Raw genomic sequence first — 20,890 nt, forward strand, 5'->3', positions numbered from 1 at the left:
TTACAACCCATGTGCTCTCATAATCAAAAATGCCTCAGTTAGTTTTTTTTTTGCTTTCCGGTTTGCTTTGAGTGAGAACTTCATTACCCAGAAGCGGCAGAGAACGCAACGCAAAGAGGTCATGTGACTTGTCTTGGCTGTCGTTGGCAACGGCGGAGGCTGAGCGGGAAGCAAAATATAATTGCTGCAGTAAGCGCCGCTTGATGTAAAAGCAAAACTGTTCTTTCCTCGGTGACGTTACCCGCGAGAACTAGAACAAGCCCTGAACGATGTGAAGCCACGTGTGCTATCAGTTTGGTCTGTCGGAAACGGAGAAGGAGCTTTTCCGGTCAGAGAGCTGTTTGTATTTCGCGAGCTAAGATCTCAGCTGCTCGAGTTTAACAAGTTGAAGCAAGACTACAGCAACAGGTTGACGTCACATATTCGTTACCAATGGCCTCTAAAGGTAAAACCAACTTTAAAGTGTTTAATCAAAGTCTCTCCGTATAGATACATCAAAGTATACAGACTTTACGCCATAACTGCATGTTATTATGATTGACTGTTACTTTAAACCCTGTTGTGACGTCGCAGGTTGGCAGCATCCTTACGTCAACATATTCAAACATGTCAAAGTTGAAGACTGGAAGAAGTCGGCCAAAGAGGGGGACGTGTCAACATACACGGTAACCTTGCTGCACACTGTCATAGTTGTGATATTTAAAGTTATACTTTACCCAAAAGCTATCTTTTGAATGTCAAACATAGGTGGCTGTACACCGTTTGGAGAATTGTCCCATGGTGGTAAAACGTCAATATAAACATTTCAACACAACCCTGAAACATAATCCTCTAATAATCTGCGTTGCGTCTGTTGCCTTAGTACATCCAAACAACACAAGGTGATGGATTTTGTGTGGAATATCACTTTTAACAACAAGTTTTTCAGACCAAACTTGGTTTGATTTATCTCCATTTTTGCTGAAACCCCCAGGACAAGAGACTTAAGTGTTCAGTGTTCAGGATCAGGGGTCCTGTTCCTGCCAACACCTACATCCTGATTCCCAAAAACAGCAACCAGTCTCTGGGGCTGGTAGGGCGCTACTTTTACCTTCTCTTCAGGCCGGCCCCTGGCAAATCATTTCTGGTCCACCTGGATGTTTCTGTGGAGGTATCTATTTATTTTAAGCAAGTGTCCTGAGCATGTGTATGTGTGATGAAATACAAGTACACTATCTCAACGGGACCGGGGTTTGTTTTGATTTCATCAGGAGACTAATCCACATTGTTGCATTAATGTTATTATTATTCTTATTCTTTGACATTTGAAATTGTGCTTTTTTTTATGTGTTGCCATTTCAATCTAATTGAAATTGTGAGGGGAGCAAGTACTTTACACATTTTCATGTTTAATATAAAAGAGTTCACATTCTATTGTGGGAGATCTGTACCATAGATGTTGGCATTTTAGAACAAGTCAAAAGAAAACCCCAAAAGCTGACTTAGCTGTGAACTATTCAACCCGTATGCATGCATGTATGTATGTATGTATGTATGTATGTATGTATGTATGTACGTATGTACGTAAGGGGGCTCTTTGATTGAAATTCATTAAAAGAAGGAATACTTTTTCTTTCCCCCTCTCTCTGTGTGATGGTGTAGGAGGGCCAGGTGGTCCGGATCTCTTTTTCCAACATGTTCAAAGAGTTCAAGTCCACAGCTACCTGGCTTCAGTTTCCTTTCATGTGTGGAGCTGCAAAGGATTCAGTCTATGAAAGCACGGCCAAATCTGCAAGACATGGTAGATACATGCACACACACACACATGAAACTGTACTTGTGTAGATATGAACTATTGTTCGTATGCATTTGTTTTGATAATTTTCTGTACGTTGGTATATAATGTAAATACTCTTCCATGCCTTAGTAGCCATCTTTATGTTTATGTGTTCCAGGTTTGGTAGGTCCAGCCCCCACTTCAGTGCGTTGGACCTGTTTGATGCTAGATCTGCAGTACACACTCTCTGTCTACCTCAACCGCTGCTATAGTCAACTAAAGAGCATTAAGCTTTGCGCTAATATGGCAGTAAAAAACATGTTTACCAGCGACCTGCTGCTAGATCCAGGTGAGATATTTAGTGCCACAGTCTTTACATAGCCTCACATAAATACATTATAAGCATCAGATACATCCACATTTAAACAAACATACCTTTTGTTGAGATATTATTGTACAAAGTTCGTACTTTATATGTACACTTTGTTCCTATATGTGAATATCACCGGTGGTTTTCTACGAGTTTTAGAAAATGTCAGGTGGATAATACGACAAGTGATGACAAGTGATCTTCTTCAAAAAGGTCACTTGGATACAGAGATATTGCCAACAGTGCTTTTAGGGAAAAAATATGGCCTCATTGCTTATTCAAACCACTTATTCCAAAATATCTCTTAGTAAAATACATTGAATATTTTGAGAGCACTTCAAATCCTTGTTAGACAAAAATATATATATTTCACATACCCTTCATTTGGTATCCTCAGATTTTGACTCCATAATGTCCTCCTAGTAGAGATGTATGACATCTTTACTTTGCTTCTCTACTCGTGCAATTGTCTCTTTCAACAGGAATTTCCTTCAGTGAAGCCAAGGTGAAGGGTCTGGCTTCTTCTCAGGGAACAGGTCCTATGCCCAGAGACATGTCATATCCTGTGCCCAAGGGGGGGTCCTGGCATGACCTCTATGATTATATCAGGTAAGGTAACCTCACCTAGGAATACCATAGTGTTAACATCTTTTGTAATTTCTGGGAGCATATCATTTTGGTAGTAATTTGTTGTTTTTATCCCCATTTGGGTAAACCGTGAAACACTAATAACTTTATGGCACATCATTGCTAATTTTATCAATTCACCTTTAACAAAGATTCAGAAATGGATTTTTCTATATTACAGATACAGTCATTGTTTTTTATATTTGACTAGCAGAGTTAGTTCTGCACAAAACACCTGTTATATAAAATAAGATGTTCAGTCTATATTGTTATGAATTTAAGAAAATTTCCAAGTTACCTGCTTCTGTCACCATGTACTCTTATGTCCCATATCTTATCTTAACCCAACAGGTTTCCCTCAGAGGGAACAAAGTTACCGTTTGACTCCATCCAAAAAGGCAATCTCGAGTCCGAGGATAGTAAGTCATGGAATAACACACTGTTCATAATTATCATCGTAGAATATTTTAGCTTGTACTGCTTCGCAGTTACTCATTGGGTCTGACTTTTTCCCCTTGCTTCGACAAGAAATTCAAACTTTTTTTAATTTCGCTCAGCACCACAAACAAATAGTTATTGTATAATTATTTTTGTTCTGCTATTACTTGTTAAGTAGTTTTGATTATTTATTTGTCAAAGAGTTGATTACACAAAATATATTAACAGACAAATCCCTTGTATGTGAAAGCCTAGATAGATAGTTACTTTATTAATCCTGCAAGGGGAAATATTTTCGCTACTTGGTAATAAAATGGATTCTGCTTCAAATACAATGGATCAGAACTGTTTGGACAAAGACAGTTTCTCTATTAGGACTGTATTGTAGATGATAACCTTCATATTCCTTTCTCTCCCAGGATGTGTCTCTGACCAAAGAAGCCCTATTAGAGAGGAATTTAGCTGTGTAAACCGCAGCAAACCTGTTAAGGACCGTGTGTCTTTCATCCAGCAGATCACCACTCCAAAATCAGTAAGACTTCTTTGTTCTTGTTGATTCCGATCGGCTTGAATTTTGTCCGTGAAAAGTCAGTTTTCCCCTTCTGTCTCAGCTCCTGATGAATCCAACACCCATGGTGACCGACATACCGGACCTGGGCGTAGTTTCCACTCAACCGAATGATGCCTGGCTTCTCCATAATGGTGACCAGCATCAGCAGGAGTCAACATGCTCCAGTTCTCAGAAGTTCACATCCAGGCCTCCCTGGGATACCGATGACGGGGGAGTTCATCCTGAGGACGACTTCAGCAAACATGAGGATGAAAGTGAAGAAGAGGTGAAGCTTCTTATTGAATAAATTCGACCAAGGATTCCAATTTAAAAACCCCATTCCTCTCTTTTTGTACATCTTATGCAATACGGTGCATTTCCTTGACTGTAGTATGATTTTTATACAATTTTGTGGCAGCATTGGAAAACCTATTGATGTCGTTATATTCTCAGTTTGTTTGCACTCCAGTTCCACATCCTGTCCATCTATCATCGTTCAAAAAAAACAGACAAGAGGTGAGAAATGAAGACAGTAGACAGTACAATGAAACCCGCTGCTGTACAGCATTTGTTTGAGAACTAATTACAATTCTTTGTCTTTTTTCTTTTTCAACTCTTCTTGTCAGAAGCTGCTTCCAGACCCGATTCTTAGGCTCAATCGAATCATCGGCTTCGGAGGAGCCACGACCAAATGTGTATGTTCCTGCAGAGTTACATTCTTATCAGGCTGGCTTCACATACTTTGTGATTTTGAGGGTAAAAAATAAACTGCATTTAATCAAAGACTAACAGCTGTACTTTATTACACTGTAGGCCTTGTGGAGCAAATCCGGTGACACGGTGGTGTATCCGTGTCACGCAATTATCGTCTCTATGAAAATATCGTCTAAGCAGCAGAGGTTCTTCATTGGCCACACTGATAAGGTAAGTGAGTTGTGATGTGCTACCTTCAAATGTGTTGGATGGCGCTGCTGATCCTGGCAGCATCCTAATGAATGTTAAAGATACATGCTGAAAGTCGGGCTGTTAATGTGCTGTGACCAGGGCGCAAAACCAGAATGCAGAGGCTGTAGTATGTTTAGTGAGTCGACAAAGGAGCAAAGCTGTTTGCCCGATGATTCCAGCGCTGTCTCCGATGGCTTTTGAGCGGCTGCATCCTCTTACAAAACAATGAGAGCAGGAAGTAGTCTCAATTGTGTACCAGATGTGAAGGTTTGCTGGACTTTGTAGGACATCTTAGACCGCATGGACCAGGAACCTGGTGAGATGGAATTCTACTTGCCAAATGTTCCATGCTCCTTGCTGTCTTTTTCCTACCATCCTGCTAGCTAATGCCTCCTTCAGGCAAGCTTGCACTCACAACGGAAGGAGATGTTGCTTCTAGTTTGCACTGGACGTTGTTGACCTTGGTCACGGAGAAGTAGCCTATGCCTGCGCACCCTGTTGCTAGGACTCCTCCAGCCTTCGGCCTCAGCCGTGACTCCACTATCTCTATGCTTTGTCTGCTCTTCATTTCCTGCCCGTTTGAGCCTGGATTGTGGCAGATGCCACTTCTGGATTCTCATTGTATACCAGCATAAGCCACAGGATCCAGGGTAGCATGTATTTTCTTCTGTGTTCATTACAAACAATGTTGCAACTTCTGTCTGTGTGTGTTCTCTGTAGGTTTCTGCACTGGCTTTTAATGGCAACACAACACTGCTGGCCTCAGCACAAACTGGCAACCACAGTGTAGTTCGATTGTGGAACTACCACAAAGGAAACTGTCTGGCCATGTTTAGGATTCATGCTCATTCATTATCATCTCTTAGGTAATCAACTACATGTGTACATGCACACTCAGCCCTCTTAACATAAGATGGCATAAGCCTTTATATTCAATATACAATGAGGTCTAAGCTTAGGTTGATCACTGCTCACTCACACTAATGTTGTCTTATTTGTTCTTGTTCCTTTCCAAAGCTTCTCATACGGCGGCGGTATTCTCTGTGGAGTGGGTAAAGACAGCCACAGTAAAACAGTAAGCACACAAATGCACATTTTCCCACATGAAAACTCAAGGGCTTTTTTTTTCTAATTTGTGAATAAAGATACTCAGCACAAGCTGCTCTGTAGCAAAAGCCATGGGTGTTATTAGACCCAGATGAAAAGAAACCCATTGTATCATTACTGAGACTGATATAATTGCAGATGGCATGCTATAAATTAGCTCCCCTTATTAGAGTCTATGACTCAGCAAAGCTGCAAGCCGACTGTCTGTGTTTGTCGTACTAATTCCATCTTTCATAGATGGTGGTCGTGTGGAACACTTCTAACGTTAGTAAAGATGGAGAGGTGACCATCTTAGCCAAAGCACACACAGATGTGGACATCCTTACCATGAAGGTTGCCTTCTTTGATGATACAAGGTACCCTCCCTTCTCTATGTTTATATAATGGTTTGATTGTTTTATTTAGCCAAACGTGCACATTTGGGAGATTTGTTGTGCATATGTCATGTATAAATCTGCTGCAAATATAGGATTAGCATTTATTTTACGCATAATCCTTATGGAATTAGGAGTTCTTAGGAGGTATTTTATCGGGCTAAACACCCACGTGCCTCTTTGTTTACCTTTGTCTCCACTCTTCCATTGGAAACTGCGTGTTTAACATCACATTGATATGAACTGTGGGGAATTCCCTTAAGCAAAGTCGGCATCTAATGCTGATTTACGGAAAGGGTTCATAAAGGGCTCAAAATGTCTGCCAGAGAGCCCTCAAGCACTCAACGATGTGACAGTGGGACAGCCCTAAACCCTCACGGACTTCGCGGGTGCGCGCCTCCAAAGTCTGTGAGTCCTTAAGGGTGGAGGTTGGGATTGGGCCTTGATCTCCTCATCTTTGAGTGTGCTGGTTTCAGGATGGTGTCATGTGGTCGTGACAATATTCGCCTGTGGCGAGTGAGGAATGGGACGCTGCGCTCCTGTCCAGTCAACCTGGGTGAATACCACTCACTGGACTTCACTGATGTGGCATTTGAGGAGGGAAATTCTTCCAACCAGCATCTTGATGAACGAACACTGTGAGTTAGCAAAAGCAGACACTGAAATTACCCACGTTTAGGTAGGATTGGCAGAAGTATGAGCCTAATCCAAATCCACTGGAAACATTATTATTATTAAATTATTACTTTTTTCCTTTTGTAATTGTTTTCCCATAGATTTGCCAGCAGTCGGAGTGGCTATATCTTTGAGATCGACTACAGCAGAGTTGCTATTAGAAATGTTCGGAGGCTGTTGCCTGCACAGCAGCAGCATGCAATCCGCAGGGAGAAATTGACTTTTAACACAGGTGTGTTATTTAGTAGTTTAAAGCAGGAGTTGGGTTGAGGGGGTAAAACCTTTTCAGAATTTGTTGATCATTGTTTGTGTGCGTGTGTGTGTCCCAGGTCCAGGCATTGCCATCAACAGCATCAGTGTGACCTCATCATTTTGTTCCACGGGCTCTGAAGATGGCTTCCTGCGTCTCTGGCCCCTTGATTTTTCTACCGTCTTCCTGGAGGCTGGTAGGCACACCGAGGCATGGCATAATATTTACCTGTAGCAGTAGCCTGACAGGTCCCAATACGCAGGCTGTGATATCATCTTTCGTTTGTGTATGTTTACATCGTCATTTTCTAGTTAGGGGGTGTTGTTTGTCCTGATTGACAGTGACAATAAACATTATCAAGATAATTTCATGTATCTTTCACATTTACAGAATGTAGGTCTACATCACATCTATGAATCGTTAAACATACAAATCTTTAAATGTACTTTAAGTTTAAACTTTTAATGTTATCTGATGATTACTGAAGAGGACACACAAAAGGGGATTCACTCTTCTTTTGGGCTCTCTATAAAACAATGTAACAGCGGCATCTTTGCTATTAGCCCCACATGAGTTTTACTAATATTTTGCAGTACAACCCAGGTCATTGTTTGAAATTATAGAAAAAAGATACACGAAACAGACCTGACATGTATACATTGTGTACCGACATTCAAATCATGAATATGAGATGTGTATGTGCACCATCCTCACACAGACCAAACAATGACTCAGACACATGTCATTGTTTTCAAGAGCACGAGGGACCTGTGAGCCTGGTGTCCGTCTCCTCAGACGGCCTTCAGGTCCTGGCAGCCACCTCCACTGGTAACGTGGGCTTCCTTGATGTGAGCACTCGTGGTTACAACACGTTGATGAGGTCACATACAGACACTGTGCTCGGCTTCAGTGTGGACGGCATCCATCGGCACCTTACAACAGCCTCATCCGATGGCACCGTGCGCATTTGGAATATGGATTCCTTGCATCAGGTCAATCAATACCTAATTATGTGTTTTCAGCAACTTTTTTTCACCTCTTTATTATTATCAGATTATACTATTTTAATGTTTTGTTAATACATATTCGCCATGTCTTTCAAAGACTCTTAAGTACGTAATCTTACTCATTGAGACTCACTCAGACATTGTCTCTCCATTTGGCTTTTGTCAGTTGTCCGTCCTGTGTGGAAGCAAACCCGTCAGACTGTTTTTATGCTTTAGAAAAGGAGATAGGTGTTAAGTTTGTCTGTGTTTGTTGGCAAAAATGACCACCAAAGAAGAATTTTAAGGATGCCATTATTTTTACTATACAGTCCGGACTTCCCGGTGGTAAACTAAAGCTCAAAACAAATTATTGGGAGTAACCCATTTTAATTTACCAAATCAAAAATATTTCTACTGATTTCAAGATGCTCCACTAATGAGTATATCTTTACGCTAGAGTAACTGGCTTGTTTACTGTTTAACTGACTGTCTGTTGTCTCCTTAGTTGTATGATTTTGTGTCAGAGGACAGCCCCTGTTCCGTGGCCTTCCATCGCAGCGAGCAGGTCTTCTCTTGTGGCTTCAGCTCCGGCATCGTCAGAGTCTTTGACATCTCCAGTGCCAAGATGCTGGCTGAACACAAGTACGTCTAAACTATAGTGGAAGCTCCTGCTCCACCAGTGACTACAGTTCTTAATTGTGGATACCAAAAGCTTGCTTGGGGACAATTACTATATGCTATTGTATGATATGTCAAGGTGTATGAAATGACTATGCCAGATACAATTCTTAGCTGCTGGCCAACTGCTAGAAGCACAATATAGTAATTATTATGAAGTGAAACATTTATAAGGTCCAAAGCACACTATAACGTGACTGGAATAGTAAACCTACTTTGGCCCTGATGATAACGACTGCATTTTTGCTCATGTTTCTCTATGTATGTTTGTTTGTGTTTGCCTGAACATGTATTTATATATTATAGGCAGCACAGAGGTGAAGTGGTGGGCCTTGTCTTCTCTCCGGATGGGGAGTTCATGTACAGTGCTGACTCTCAGGGCTCTTTGGCACTTTACAAGGCTTCTGAGGAAGACCACAATGTGATCAGAGTTGTGTGTATGTATACACACCCACAAACTATTGCATTAACACACCTACACTTCAGTACGTTGTATGTTTCACTTATCAGAAAGGTGAACTGTGAAACTGTCAACACTATAGGACAACGTATAGACTTTCTTATGCCTTGTGTATACAAGGCAGCCAAGTTTAACACCAGTGTTGTTTTATTTACTCTGTACCTGATTGGCTAGGCAACGTGTTGGCCCGAGGCACCGAGCGCGCTCCAGACGCTCTCACAGTGAGCAGTGACAGCCGCTGTCTGGCTTTTATTGGCCCCTCAGAGTACATTGTCACCATCGCGGACTCGCAGTCTCTGGATGAGGTATCTTTCACACTTTCAGTACCATGCTGTTTTCCGTAGTAAATTAGATCAGATTTCATGTCACAGTTATGAAGGAGGGGTGAGGCAGCATCCCCCATTCCCCAAAATATAACACCATGCAGATGATGATTTCCTCACTGCGGGACTAATAAAGGATTATCTTATTTTATGTACCTAAGAATAACCAATAGTTTCTATTAAAACATTCTTATGAATAGGATGTTCTTATGTGTGCACATTGACTTGTTCCATCTAGCTGCTACATGTAGATGTGAGTATTTTGGATGTACAAAGCCCCCGTCTTGATTCTGCGCTGAGGGTCTGCTTCTCTCCGGCCTCCACTGAACACTTGTTGGTCGCCACATCAGCCAACAAGATCCTCTGGGTCAGCACCAAGACAGGCCGTCTGCTCAGAGAGGTAAAGCTGCTGAGCTTTAAACGCATTAGCTGTCCACTTGTTGAGATTGAACATTTACTTGAGACACGAAACGTAAAGAATATTTGGAAAATATGTACATTCAATGCTCTTAATACTGTTTTTCTACTGTTTCAATTCACAGTTTGCCTCTACAAAATCATTGTATTCTTTTGTTCAATCATATGGTGGATTTCTGTCTTCATGACAGGTGTCTAATGTGCACAAGCACCAGTGCTCGTCCCTGGCTGTGAGTGAGGACAGTCGATTCCTTCTGACAGCAGGGCACAATGCTGTGAAAGTGTGGGATTATAGCATGGAGCTCAACACTAGCTCACAGGTAGTCAACCATTAAGGATTTTGTATCTTTTAGAATAAGTTAAACATTGCAACCATCGCTATCATAGAAAGTATGTTGTCTTCATTTAAAGTAGCAGTAGGAGTTTTAGTAGGTTATGTTGTGTCAGTAGTAACCGAAACGTGGTTCTCTGTTCCAGATGTTCATTGGCCACAGTCAGCCCATCCGCCAGGTGAGCTTCACCCCCGACCAACTGGGCGTGGTCTCAGTGGGAGACGCCATATTCCTTTGGGACTTCCTGGCACATCCTGTTGACTCCTTGACAGACAGTCGGTAATAATCATTGTTACATGTTTGAATCTTGTTAATATTGTGCTAGTTACACTTTTTTTTTAACTATTATTATTTTTTCCTGTCCTCACTCACAGTTCCCCGATAAGATTACGCTACATCTCAGCTCCTAAATCAGGTAACTTAATTTAGCACTTGTGTTCATGCTTTTATATTATAAGATAAACCTGATTCAAATGTTCTTACTAATTCAAATACATGATTGTTGGACTTGTGTTTTCATGTAACATTTCAACCAGGCGTTAGTGGAGTTCAGTTGTCCAATGGGATGCCTCGACAGACGGCACCCCTCCCCTGCTCACCGCCATCACGACTGGACATCAGCACCCTAGACCAAGTTGAACAGGAGGGTGAGTTCTCTTCTTCACTTTTACAATGACCCACCAGCACAGCCTTTTGCTAACTGTATGATTAATACAGTTTAGTGTTGGTAACTTTGCATCAATTCCGTAAAATGTCATTAACTTCTCTTTTTGTGTTTCTGAAATCTCCAAATGTTAACTTGTAACTGACATTCATGAAGCTTTCCAAATATGGACTCTGCCTCTCCCTCAGCATTTCCCCCCCAGATAAACTTACCTTGCCTTAATACATGATGGACTAGTTCATTAAATAGTTTGTAGATTTAGAGTTTTGAGCAGTGCCATTAAGAGAGATTAATTTCTAACTCTCATCCATGCTCCCTCACCATGTAATATATATTATTGCACTCTGGCCTACCATTTGATTTATACATTTCATTTCTATATAACTGAAGGAGGCTTTTTCCCCAGGATTTTTATTGATTTTTCTAGACTGTTCAGGCATGTATCTGTTGCTTAAAATATCTAGTAGTTGTTTAAAATATCTAGTAGTCTATCTAGAGTTGTTTCCTTGGCCTTTTTTTACACACAAGATGATATGTGCTTACCGACCTATTGTGAGGTAGGTTTCACACTGTTTGAAAGCACTGGTTTACTAAGAAATATCTTTGTTGCTAATGGCCATACTAGAGGTGTTTGATGGACGCAGGGACTTGGTTTATTGTGATACTTTCTCTTCTGTTACCTTCCTGCAGCTTTGGGCTCTTTGTCGATTTGTGATGACACCCCGTCCATCCCACCCGCTACAGTCCCAGTCACTGGTTCAGATCCTTCCTCTGACCCCAGACCTGCCGTCTCCTTCCTCCAAGTCACAGAGCTGGTCAACACATTTCCCATGAACACAAGTCATATGAACGTTGGTAAGTGCCCCACTGCAATGTCCTGTATTAACAGTAGGGTTGGGTACCGAGAACACGTCCGGTACCTACCGGACCGAAAAGCAACGCAGATTTCGGTGCTTCCTTCCGGTGCCTGAGCCGATTTAAATACTTTTTTTTTTACACTCCTCTGTAAAGTTGCTCGGTATATAGATACTAAAAAGGTAGCGCGGTGCCCGCACGTTAAAAACGATTATTAAAATAGCGCGGATCAGAGCGCACTCGCTGCTCTGCTCTCTGCCTGCATGTCTGCCTGCATGCATAGCGGGGCTCGAGGGGGCGGGGCTTCCAGCACTCACACACACAGCGCGCGCACACAGAGATCGCTGCAGACACGAGCACAAGCTTTTGAACGCCCGTCCTCGGCTTGATGGAACAAATCTCTCCAGTTAATATTAATGATGACGTGTAGTCCAGTAAAGCAGCAGTTTTAGGATCCAACAGTGTCTGAGTTCTGTTGCACACGGTCCCATCAGGCCACCTGATGCTTGTGTCTGTTCTTTTTTAAATATATATTGTTTATAGTTTGAAGTTAAAAGGTTTGAAGCTGTAGTTTGAAATGTGTTTTGTATGTACTTTTTTATTTATATCTATAGTACACTTTAAACAGTTAATAATATTGTTCAATTTGAAGAAAAAAAATTGCCTTGGCAATAAAAAAGTATCGGTTCAGGCACCGTTTAGGCACCGGTATCGTTTTAAAAGTATCGGTTTAGCACCGGTATCGGAAAAAACCCAAACGATACCCATCCCTAATTAACAGTGACTTTCTGTTGTCTTTTTTTTTCTTAAATTTTTTTCTTCAATTTTGTCATTTAGTTGAGTTGACCGAGAAGAAGCCAGTACGTCCTGATTGTTACAGCCACTTTATCCCACGTTTCAAGACCTCCACTCTTGATCAGGTAGACAATGACGACGCTATGTGATGATAGACTCTAGTCACTGGGTGTGTTTGCTTTCATGTCTTAATGTTGTCTCTGTTCCAGGCTGCTGTGGCTCCCCAACCAGGAGAAGAGGGCATAAAGCTGAAAGCAATGATCGGCTACAATGGCAATGGGCGTGGCAACATGGTGTGGAGCCCTGACCAAGGTTATTATAACATTTTGAACGTGAAAGTAAAACAAAAACATAGAAGTAGAGTAGAAAAATTATTCCGGATGATTTAGGCTACATCCACACTAATAAAGAAAAACAATCTCTGTGCACACATGCGTTCTAGCACCGTTTCATAAATAATCTTCGTCCATGCTAACATGCCAGAAAATACACAAAATGCTTTGTGGCTCATGCTTTTTTTGTTTTAAATAAAAGGGACTGGTTATTGTTTTGCCAACCCAGCAATCGATTTCTGTTGCAGGTTTGTTCGCGTACTCGTGCGGCTGTGTGGTGGTGGTGGAGTACCTTCATACAGGAAGTCAGAGACACCTGCAAGGCCACACCGAGGAGATCTCTTGTCTTGCAGTCACAAATGATGCAAAGGTATTGTTCATCGTTCTAAACTTCACAGTTATGACAGTGATTCAAAAGATGGTATGTGGGGCTTTGACAGGGACAATAATGACAAAGTACCAACACAAACTGAATGAAGAAATATAGGTGTGTTGCATTGTGGTCTCTAAATGTCAGAGTGAATAGACCTCAGCTAGTCAGCACAGCAGGGGCAGAAATCCAGTATATCAGCGAGCTGTTAGTCACTGCAGGAGATTGAGAATGCACTTACCCAAGTTGTTGAGCTTGGCAAGAGGAGCTGAAACTAACATCCTTGAGTCCATTCTCACCAGGAGACAAGAGGAAGGGATGTCTTATCAGGAGATGGATGGACTTTCGCTCACTAGTGGAATACAGTCAATATCCACGAGCAATAAACAGATCCACACGTATGCATGTGTAGAGGTCCTGTGCATGTGTAGAGGTCCCGCGCATGCAACTTAAGATTTCATTGGTCCTCGTTTTTGGATTGCATACTGGAAGCATATTAGTTATAAGTATTGCATTTATATTTTTACTCCGGTAAATATATTTTTTATTATTAGATTAGGTCTTTACTTTGTTGGGGTGCGATATAAACGGATTCAAACGTTGTCCTTTAAAAAAGAAAAACGAGAAATGTACATATATTTTTGGAGCATCACAGTGTGCAGACCTCATTTCAGCCCTTCATTTAAACAAATGTCTTTGTCTAATAAAACTGTGTCTTCTCACAAGCTAATGGATTAGATGTCTGTTCTTCATCTCTAAGAGACATTCAGACTCCACAATCTTGGGGCACAAGAAACCCAGGACTTTCCCATGTTTGGCATACGTCCTGTTAGTCCCGTGTCTTATGGAATCATAGATACAAAATGAAAGTGCTCTGTGTTTGCTTCCTGTGTAGACGGTGGCATCAGCAGCTGGTGGTAGTAATGGTAGCAGGAGCCTCATCTGCATTTGGGACGTCCAGAATGGAACTTGTCGCAATACCATCTCCTACCACGTGGGAGCGGTGCAGAGTCTCGCTTTCTCTCGGGATGAGCGTTTCTTTCTCTCTGCTGGTCAGTAAAATATAAATTATGCTGTATCAATCATTAGCATATTAGTCATTAGCATTTCAACTTAATGTTTAGTGCCAGTTGACAATAGTTGATTTAAATAAAGAAAAAGGTCAATCAAGGTACTCTGCTACTACTAACCACTGATTCTTTCCAACGCCCCATAGGAGACTTTTCTGACCCAGAGGTGGCTCTGTGGAGCAGTAAGACCTTCAAGCTGCTGTCTAGTGTGAGGGTGTCGGGACCGATTCATGACGCAGCCTTCAGCCCCTCAACAGCCAGCCAGCTGGCCTGTGTGGGCAGCCAAGGGGCTTACTTCTGCCTCATCCACACGCATGGCTTGGATGTAGACCTCAAGGTATATGAACACTGAAAAACTCACTTGATAATTAAGGAGAGAATGTTAGTGTGTTTGACTAAACCCTCATCCCCCGATCCACTATGTTAGCTTAAGACATGCGATCAATGCAGTCTTCTCAAGTACTTAGTAGTATGTCAGAACTACATTTTGATTGGGTAAAGAGTCTAGTTGTCTTTTCTTTGGTACGTGGGGATTAACCACTCCTTCACATTTGTAGGTCCAGAAGGTGAAAGCGCCAGTGGAAGTGGGTGATGTGGAGCTGACGGCTCTGTGCTACCACATGAACTCCTTTCTGTTCACCGCCACCAATCGAGGACATGTTTGCGTCTGGGACATAAACACGAAGCGCTGCCTTATGACCTGGGAAGCTGATGAGGGGGAGATCGGTACAAATGGATCCTCTGTATATTCTAACCACAGCATTACATCATTATTCAGCATTAATCTCTTCTTGTTACTTGTATTGTATTAAGAAGATGCCTTGTATTACTATTGGTAAAATTGCCATTGCGAAAAACCATTGCTTTCCTTTTGAGTCTTGTTGCTTACATGTCTTCTGGTCCTGGGTTTCTACAAATAGTTATAGGATTGATATGGTTTCTTGGTTTAGGAGTGCTGCTGTGTCGAGGGAACTGTCTTTTGACAGGCAGCAACACCCGCTGGTTGCGACTGTGGGAGGTAGACGCTTTAGAGGGTGTGAAGCCGCAGGGAAAGAACTGCAATGTGGAAGACAGGTCTGTATGTAGTTTATTTTTCTTACCTACCCTTGTACTTAACCACTACAGACCTCTTAAGAATATCTTGAGAACAAGCTGTATCACTGTTAATTTAAATGACAGTGTACTTGATGTGGAGATTGCTACTGCCTGGCATGTTTATACAAATTATGGTTTAATGTAGTTTTATGGTGCCTTTTCCTTTCTGCCAGGCCTGACTCATAGATTGATGAGTCGTTATGTATAAAAAGAGCACATAAAGTGTCTCCAACAAATTTATGGAATTATTTGTTTATGTGTATTGTGTGAAATGGATATGAATGACAATGTGGTTCCATCTTATTCTCAAGTGGTCATGTCATTTAATAAGGGGTTTATTGTTTTTGGTCTGTTCGTCAGTGGGACCACGGTGGTGTTGAGGCAGGAGATAATGCTGGATGGGACGACAATCAGTGCAGCATTTGATAACACTATGGACATGGGCATCGTTGGCACCACAGCGGGAACCCTCTGGTACATCAACTGGTCAGACAACAGCAGCATCCGGCTGGTCAGCGGGCACAAGACCAAGGTACCAGTGTGAGCTTTGGAAAATGGAAAATAACCATATGCACTTCCTGTGTCTCTAGCAGGAACTGGAACACACAGCCTATAACTGGGAGGCAAGTGTGTTGTTTAGCATATTCATAATGGGTTGATGGCATGGTCTGCCTGGCTGCATGTTACTCGTAGTTATGACTTCCAAAAGCTATAGCTATACTTGTAAAATGTGTCTACTGAACAAATATTGTATTCTACCAATTCACCTGTTACTGAATCCTACAACAGCTGCTGCTGCTCTAGCTGAAATGTGAACTGCATATATTTTCTTCCTAATTTTAAAGCAGTTGTTGCTTAGATTTTTTTGATGGTGAAAAATCTTTAGCTATGTGAATTGATTGTTCCATACTGAAATATCTCAACAACAAACAACCTGTTTACCTGTTTGTCAGTACACTTTGTATTGACATTCATGGTCATTTTACTATAATATTGATGATCAAATTGAAGTAAAGAGCAATACGAAGACTTCACTAAGTATTATCAACTTCTTATTATAGAATCGCTTTGGAATAAAAAAAAAATGTAGTACTCACTTTTTACATTGCTTTTACATGATTTTATTTATTTTTATGTATTTATTTTGTCTATCTATTTCACTGGTTAATATCCTCGTTAACCTGTTACCATTCCTGTAAAATTCAGCTAAAACACCTATTCAAGGCATACCCAAAGTCACTTGAAAGCTGTTCTTTAACCATTTAGAGTACATGCATGGTTTGGTCTCTTTAGAAAGGTAACACTCTGATTTCCTCCCCTGCCTGAATATTTTTTAGATACCTGCAGATGACTATAGCTGGGACCAATGCATACAGCCTTACCTAGTCCAAGTTTAAATAACAATACCACAGAAAATGAATATTGTTAATGTACTTATATATTTATTTATATCAGACCTTTTCTAGTGGCCCAATTTGCTCGTTATGGTATTGATGAATAAGGAGGGTTGAAATTGCAGAATTTCCAATTATTTAATTTGAGTTTTCATTCATTTAATTGGCAAAGGTTTGGTGTAATTTCTTTAATCATGTTAACTGTTTATGATGTTTAATTGAAGTAGCATGATTGCTGATTGGGGCAAGACGTAAAGCTTAACAGAAAAAGAAACCTCATTCTGAATACAGCAGGAGAAAGACGGATGAAAATTACCTTAAGTGATTTCTGAGGACGCTCTGTGCGAAGGTAGTGCTGCTAACATTAACGTGTTGTACCAGTATTGACATTTATTCTCTGTGTGTACTCCTCTGTGCTGTCCAGGTGAATGATGTGGTATTTAGTGCTGACGAGAGACATTTTGCCACCTGCAGCGAAGACGGCAGTGTGAGGGTGTGGTCAGTCCCGAGCAACGAACTAGTGGTGCAGTTTCAGGTGCTCAGTCAGGTGAGGGAACACACTTAATATTCTAAATGAATAGGTGGCCGTCTCCTGGTGCCACTCGAAGCAAATTTAAATATTGTAGTGAAGCAAGGATGTTTATGATTTTATGTATATGACCTTTAGATATTACCCCCCTTGTGTTTTTTTCTGTGGGTCAGGCCTGTGGCTGTGTATGCTGGAGCCCTTCTTCTAGTCCGGAGAGTGTATGTGTCGCAGCGGGATACAGCGATGGGACCCTGAGGATCTTCCGGCTTTCATCTTCAGAAATGGAGATGAAGCTGCATCCCCATCAAGTGGCAGTCACTGCCATGCAGTACTCTGCTAACGGTGAGAGTGGATAGCAGTAGCTTCATAACCTGCATCTTCTGTACAATGACTGTACAACTTACTTTGCAAGGAGTTACTTCATGATGAAATATTGATATGGTCACTTCACTTCGCCCCAGTCTTCCTCCTCTCAGTCTACTTCTTTTTGGGATTGTTTTATGTCTTTTAACCCACTCCAGTGAAGAGCCATGATTCAACAGGTTGCTGTTGTAGTGGCCAAACACTAATGGAGCAATGTATGAATGATCAAAGGACAGGTCAATACAGGGTTGAGTAGTCAGCAGAATAACTTTTCCTCTAATTCAAAGACACTTGATCAATTCCATGTCTTTGCAGTAAGTTTCCTGTTATATTTCCTGTTTCATCCTGTTCGGCCATGTAACTCCTTTTGGCCCCCTACAGGTCATGTGATCCTTTCAGCGGGGAAGAATGGTCTGGTGGCTGTCAGCAGCCCAGTGAATGGAGCAACTATACGTGTCATCAAGGACCACAAAGGAGCGCCGATTACCACCATCCAGTGTGTGAATCAACAGGTCAGCTCACTGAATCAGATCAAGGAGTGAACCTTAACCAAGCATAACATGGCAGCACAATCGAAATAGTGACAGAGGTTAGAATAGAATTACAGTTATCGACGACAAAATATGGTCCCAAGAGTGCACAGCTGAGGCTTTTCTGCAACAGCAATCACTTATCAAACACGTTTGACTTTTACTCCAGAGTTATATCCCCTTGGAGATTGATTCTCCATGAAGTTTGAATTTATTTCTTAAATACATACCATATCACCTCTGACCAAAGCTTGTTACATGGAAAGACTTACCCAATATTACGAATGTCAAGTCTTAAATGACCTAGTTTATTCTTAATAATCACTATTAATCATAAGGAAATCACTATTAATCATAAGGAAAATGGCAACATTAACATGTATATGAAAATGTCGTTCACATACTTACAAATGTGGAGTGCCATCAATACATTTAGAAACTGCGCCTAATCTCAAAAAGCCAAATCAAATGTTGATAACTTAAATATTTGTATATATCATGTCTAATGTATGCACCTTCCGCCTAGAAAAAATCCTTGTTTGTGTAAACATTCCTGGCAAATAAACGGTTTCTGATTCTGAATAATAAAACAATAGCAGCCTGATTGTCTATTTCATAGGCATTGAATCATTTCTTGAATAGGTATACGCATATTTGGTTTTGAAATTATTGTTTCAATTCAGCTTCAGTTACAAATGCACTTCATGTATCATATATTGTATGCGGCTTGTGTAATACACTTGACTTCTCCAGTAAAAGTGATCTTGAAGGACTTTCTGCCTGCTTCTCATACTATGAGTTGTCTGACATTTCCTTTCATCGGTTCTCTGCAGCTACAACATACAAGGTCATGGATCATATGAGATGCCATTTAAACACAAGGAAAACGGGCTCCCTGGCTTCCTTTTTTGGTTCCTTTGACATTTTATGACATTTTTTCATCAGTATCTGAAGCTGTTTATCTTCTAATCCTCAGTGTAAGAATTACGGACTGGAAGGCAATGAGATGTGGTTGGCTGCCAGTGCTGACAGACGGGTCAGTGTGTGGGCTGCCGATTGGATGAAGGACAAATGCGATCTGATTGACTGGCTGACATTTCCTGCTCCGGCCTATTTTGGGGTACCTTCTATATTTTAAGTTATAGTAATATTGACTAGAAATGTCACTCCAAATGTTGAGTGCTGCTGTTTATCTCTTTTTAAGTCTTGCAGATACTCAATCTCCCTTTTGTTAAGTTGAGACATATCGGCAAACATTTAAATATGAGGCTGATACTTGAGCCAGATACTACTCAGGAATTTCTTTGTTAAATCACATGTTTCTATATATTTCACAAGATTTAATTACACAGTTTAATTTGTGGTCTATGCTCAGGAAAAAGTCTGTCTGAGCTCTTAATACTTAACATATATTTGCATACAATACTTCCCTTCAGGGCATTTTATTATAAATGTAAGTGTTTTTTGCATATTTCAGCATATTTTTGCAACCGGTTTAGGAAATCTGTAACAACAAACCTTTTGTGCTTTAGGATGACAGCCCCCCTCCCAGTCTGGCTGCCTTCTGCCCTGCAGACCCTAGCCTGGTGGTCTACACTGGCTATGGAGTAGAGAAGGAGCTGTCCTTCTACAGCCTGGCTAAAAAACAGGTACTGCAGCACCCCCTGCTTCACTCCTCTACCACAGTGTTGTGATTTTTCCTTTACCTGTACAGAGCAGATCTTGCTGGCAAAATGCTCGGACGTGCGTTTAATCTCATACAATATGTTGTTTTTTTTACCACAGATAATGAAAAAGATTGCCCTGCCCGACTGGGCCACAAGCTTTAGCCTATCCTGTAAGAGTCAACTCATAGCTGTGGGATCAAAAGGTAAACTCTGGCCTTGTTTTTCATGCTGTAAATCCATATAGTTACAGTAAAGAAATTAGATTTTAGTCGTATAAGTTTAGAGCATTTGTCTAAATAACTTCTCACTCTCTGTCTCATATCTTATCAGAGCGAGTGTTGAAGTTGATCAAGTCGACCAGCGGCATGTTCCAGGACTTCCTGCAGCACAGTGACTCAGTGCAGACGTGTCACTTTTCTCCGTCGGGGACACTTCTTTTCACTGTAGCTTTTAATGAGATCCTGCTGTGGGAGGTGCAGGGCCTCTGAGGGCCTCACATCTGTTTATCTTGTTTCACAGGTTCCCGGTTTAATTTTATGTAACAATAATTTTCCATATTAATTTTTGTATTCATTCAATATTTTAGAGAAATAGTAATACTCAGCGGAGAAGCTTTGAGATTTTCAAGAGTTTTTATTTTTCTTCATGTGTATTGTTTTAGAATGCATTTTTTGTTGAAGGGATTTGTTGCTGTGTCCAGTCACTTCTTCTGATTTTTGACTATTTGTTTTCAATTTTCGCACAGTCGTTGGAATGTGTATGAACAATTAATTACAGTTGCTGTCATGTCCACTGTTTTTTAGTGGTAAACAGAATCATGGTTTGTAGGCTGCTGTGGGATTTGATGGGGTTCCAATAAAAAGCGGCATGTAATGTAATGTGAGATGACTAACAATACAAGGTTTGTGCACGCACACACATACAAAAGAGGAGACTGT

General features: G+C 41.1%; 1 protein-coding gene across 1 annotated transcript; it reads left to right on the forward strand.

Moving 5' to 3' along the window:
• Positions 1–432: 432 nt before the first annotated feature.
• Positions 433–20,829, forward strand: wdr90 (WD repeat domain 90; the record flags this gene model as incomplete). The annotated part of the gene is made up of 43 exons (XM_079237734.1): positions 433–445; positions 574–665; positions 974–1,150; positions 1,642–1,780; positions 1,935–2,105; positions 2,609–2,735; positions 3,105–3,172; positions 3,611–3,723; positions 3,803–4,027; positions 4,195–4,257; positions 4,368–4,436; positions 4,555–4,665; positions 5,407–5,552; positions 5,704–5,761; positions 6,031–6,149; positions 6,644–6,805; positions 6,944–7,074; positions 7,172–7,288; positions 7,849–8,084; positions 8,584–8,720; positions 9,063–9,193; positions 9,391–9,521; positions 9,778–9,939; positions 10,148–10,276; positions 10,434–10,567; positions 10,663–10,703; positions 10,825–10,935; positions 11,643–11,807; positions 12,645–12,727; positions 12,812–12,914; positions 13,183–13,304; positions 14,200–14,356; positions 14,521–14,711; positions 14,932–15,100; positions 15,325–15,448; positions 15,830–16,001; positions 17,288–17,410; positions 17,566–17,734; positions 18,137–18,267; positions 19,262–19,405; positions 19,818–19,934; positions 20,071–20,155; positions 20,283–20,829. The coding sequence occupies 43 exons, from the start codon at positions 433–435 to the stop codon at positions 20,438–20,440; spliced, it is 5,526 nt and encodes a 1,841-aa protein (XP_079093860.1). The 3' UTR covers positions 20,441–20,829.
• Between the last annotated feature and the right edge of the window lie 61 nt (positions 20,830–20,890).

The sequence above is a fragment of the Taurulus bubalis genome (genome assembly GCF_910589615.1).
Source record: "Taurulus bubalis genome assembly, chromosome: 2".
Lineage (NCBI taxonomy): Eukaryota > Metazoa > Chordata > Actinopteri > Perciformes > Cottidae > Taurulus > Taurulus bubalis.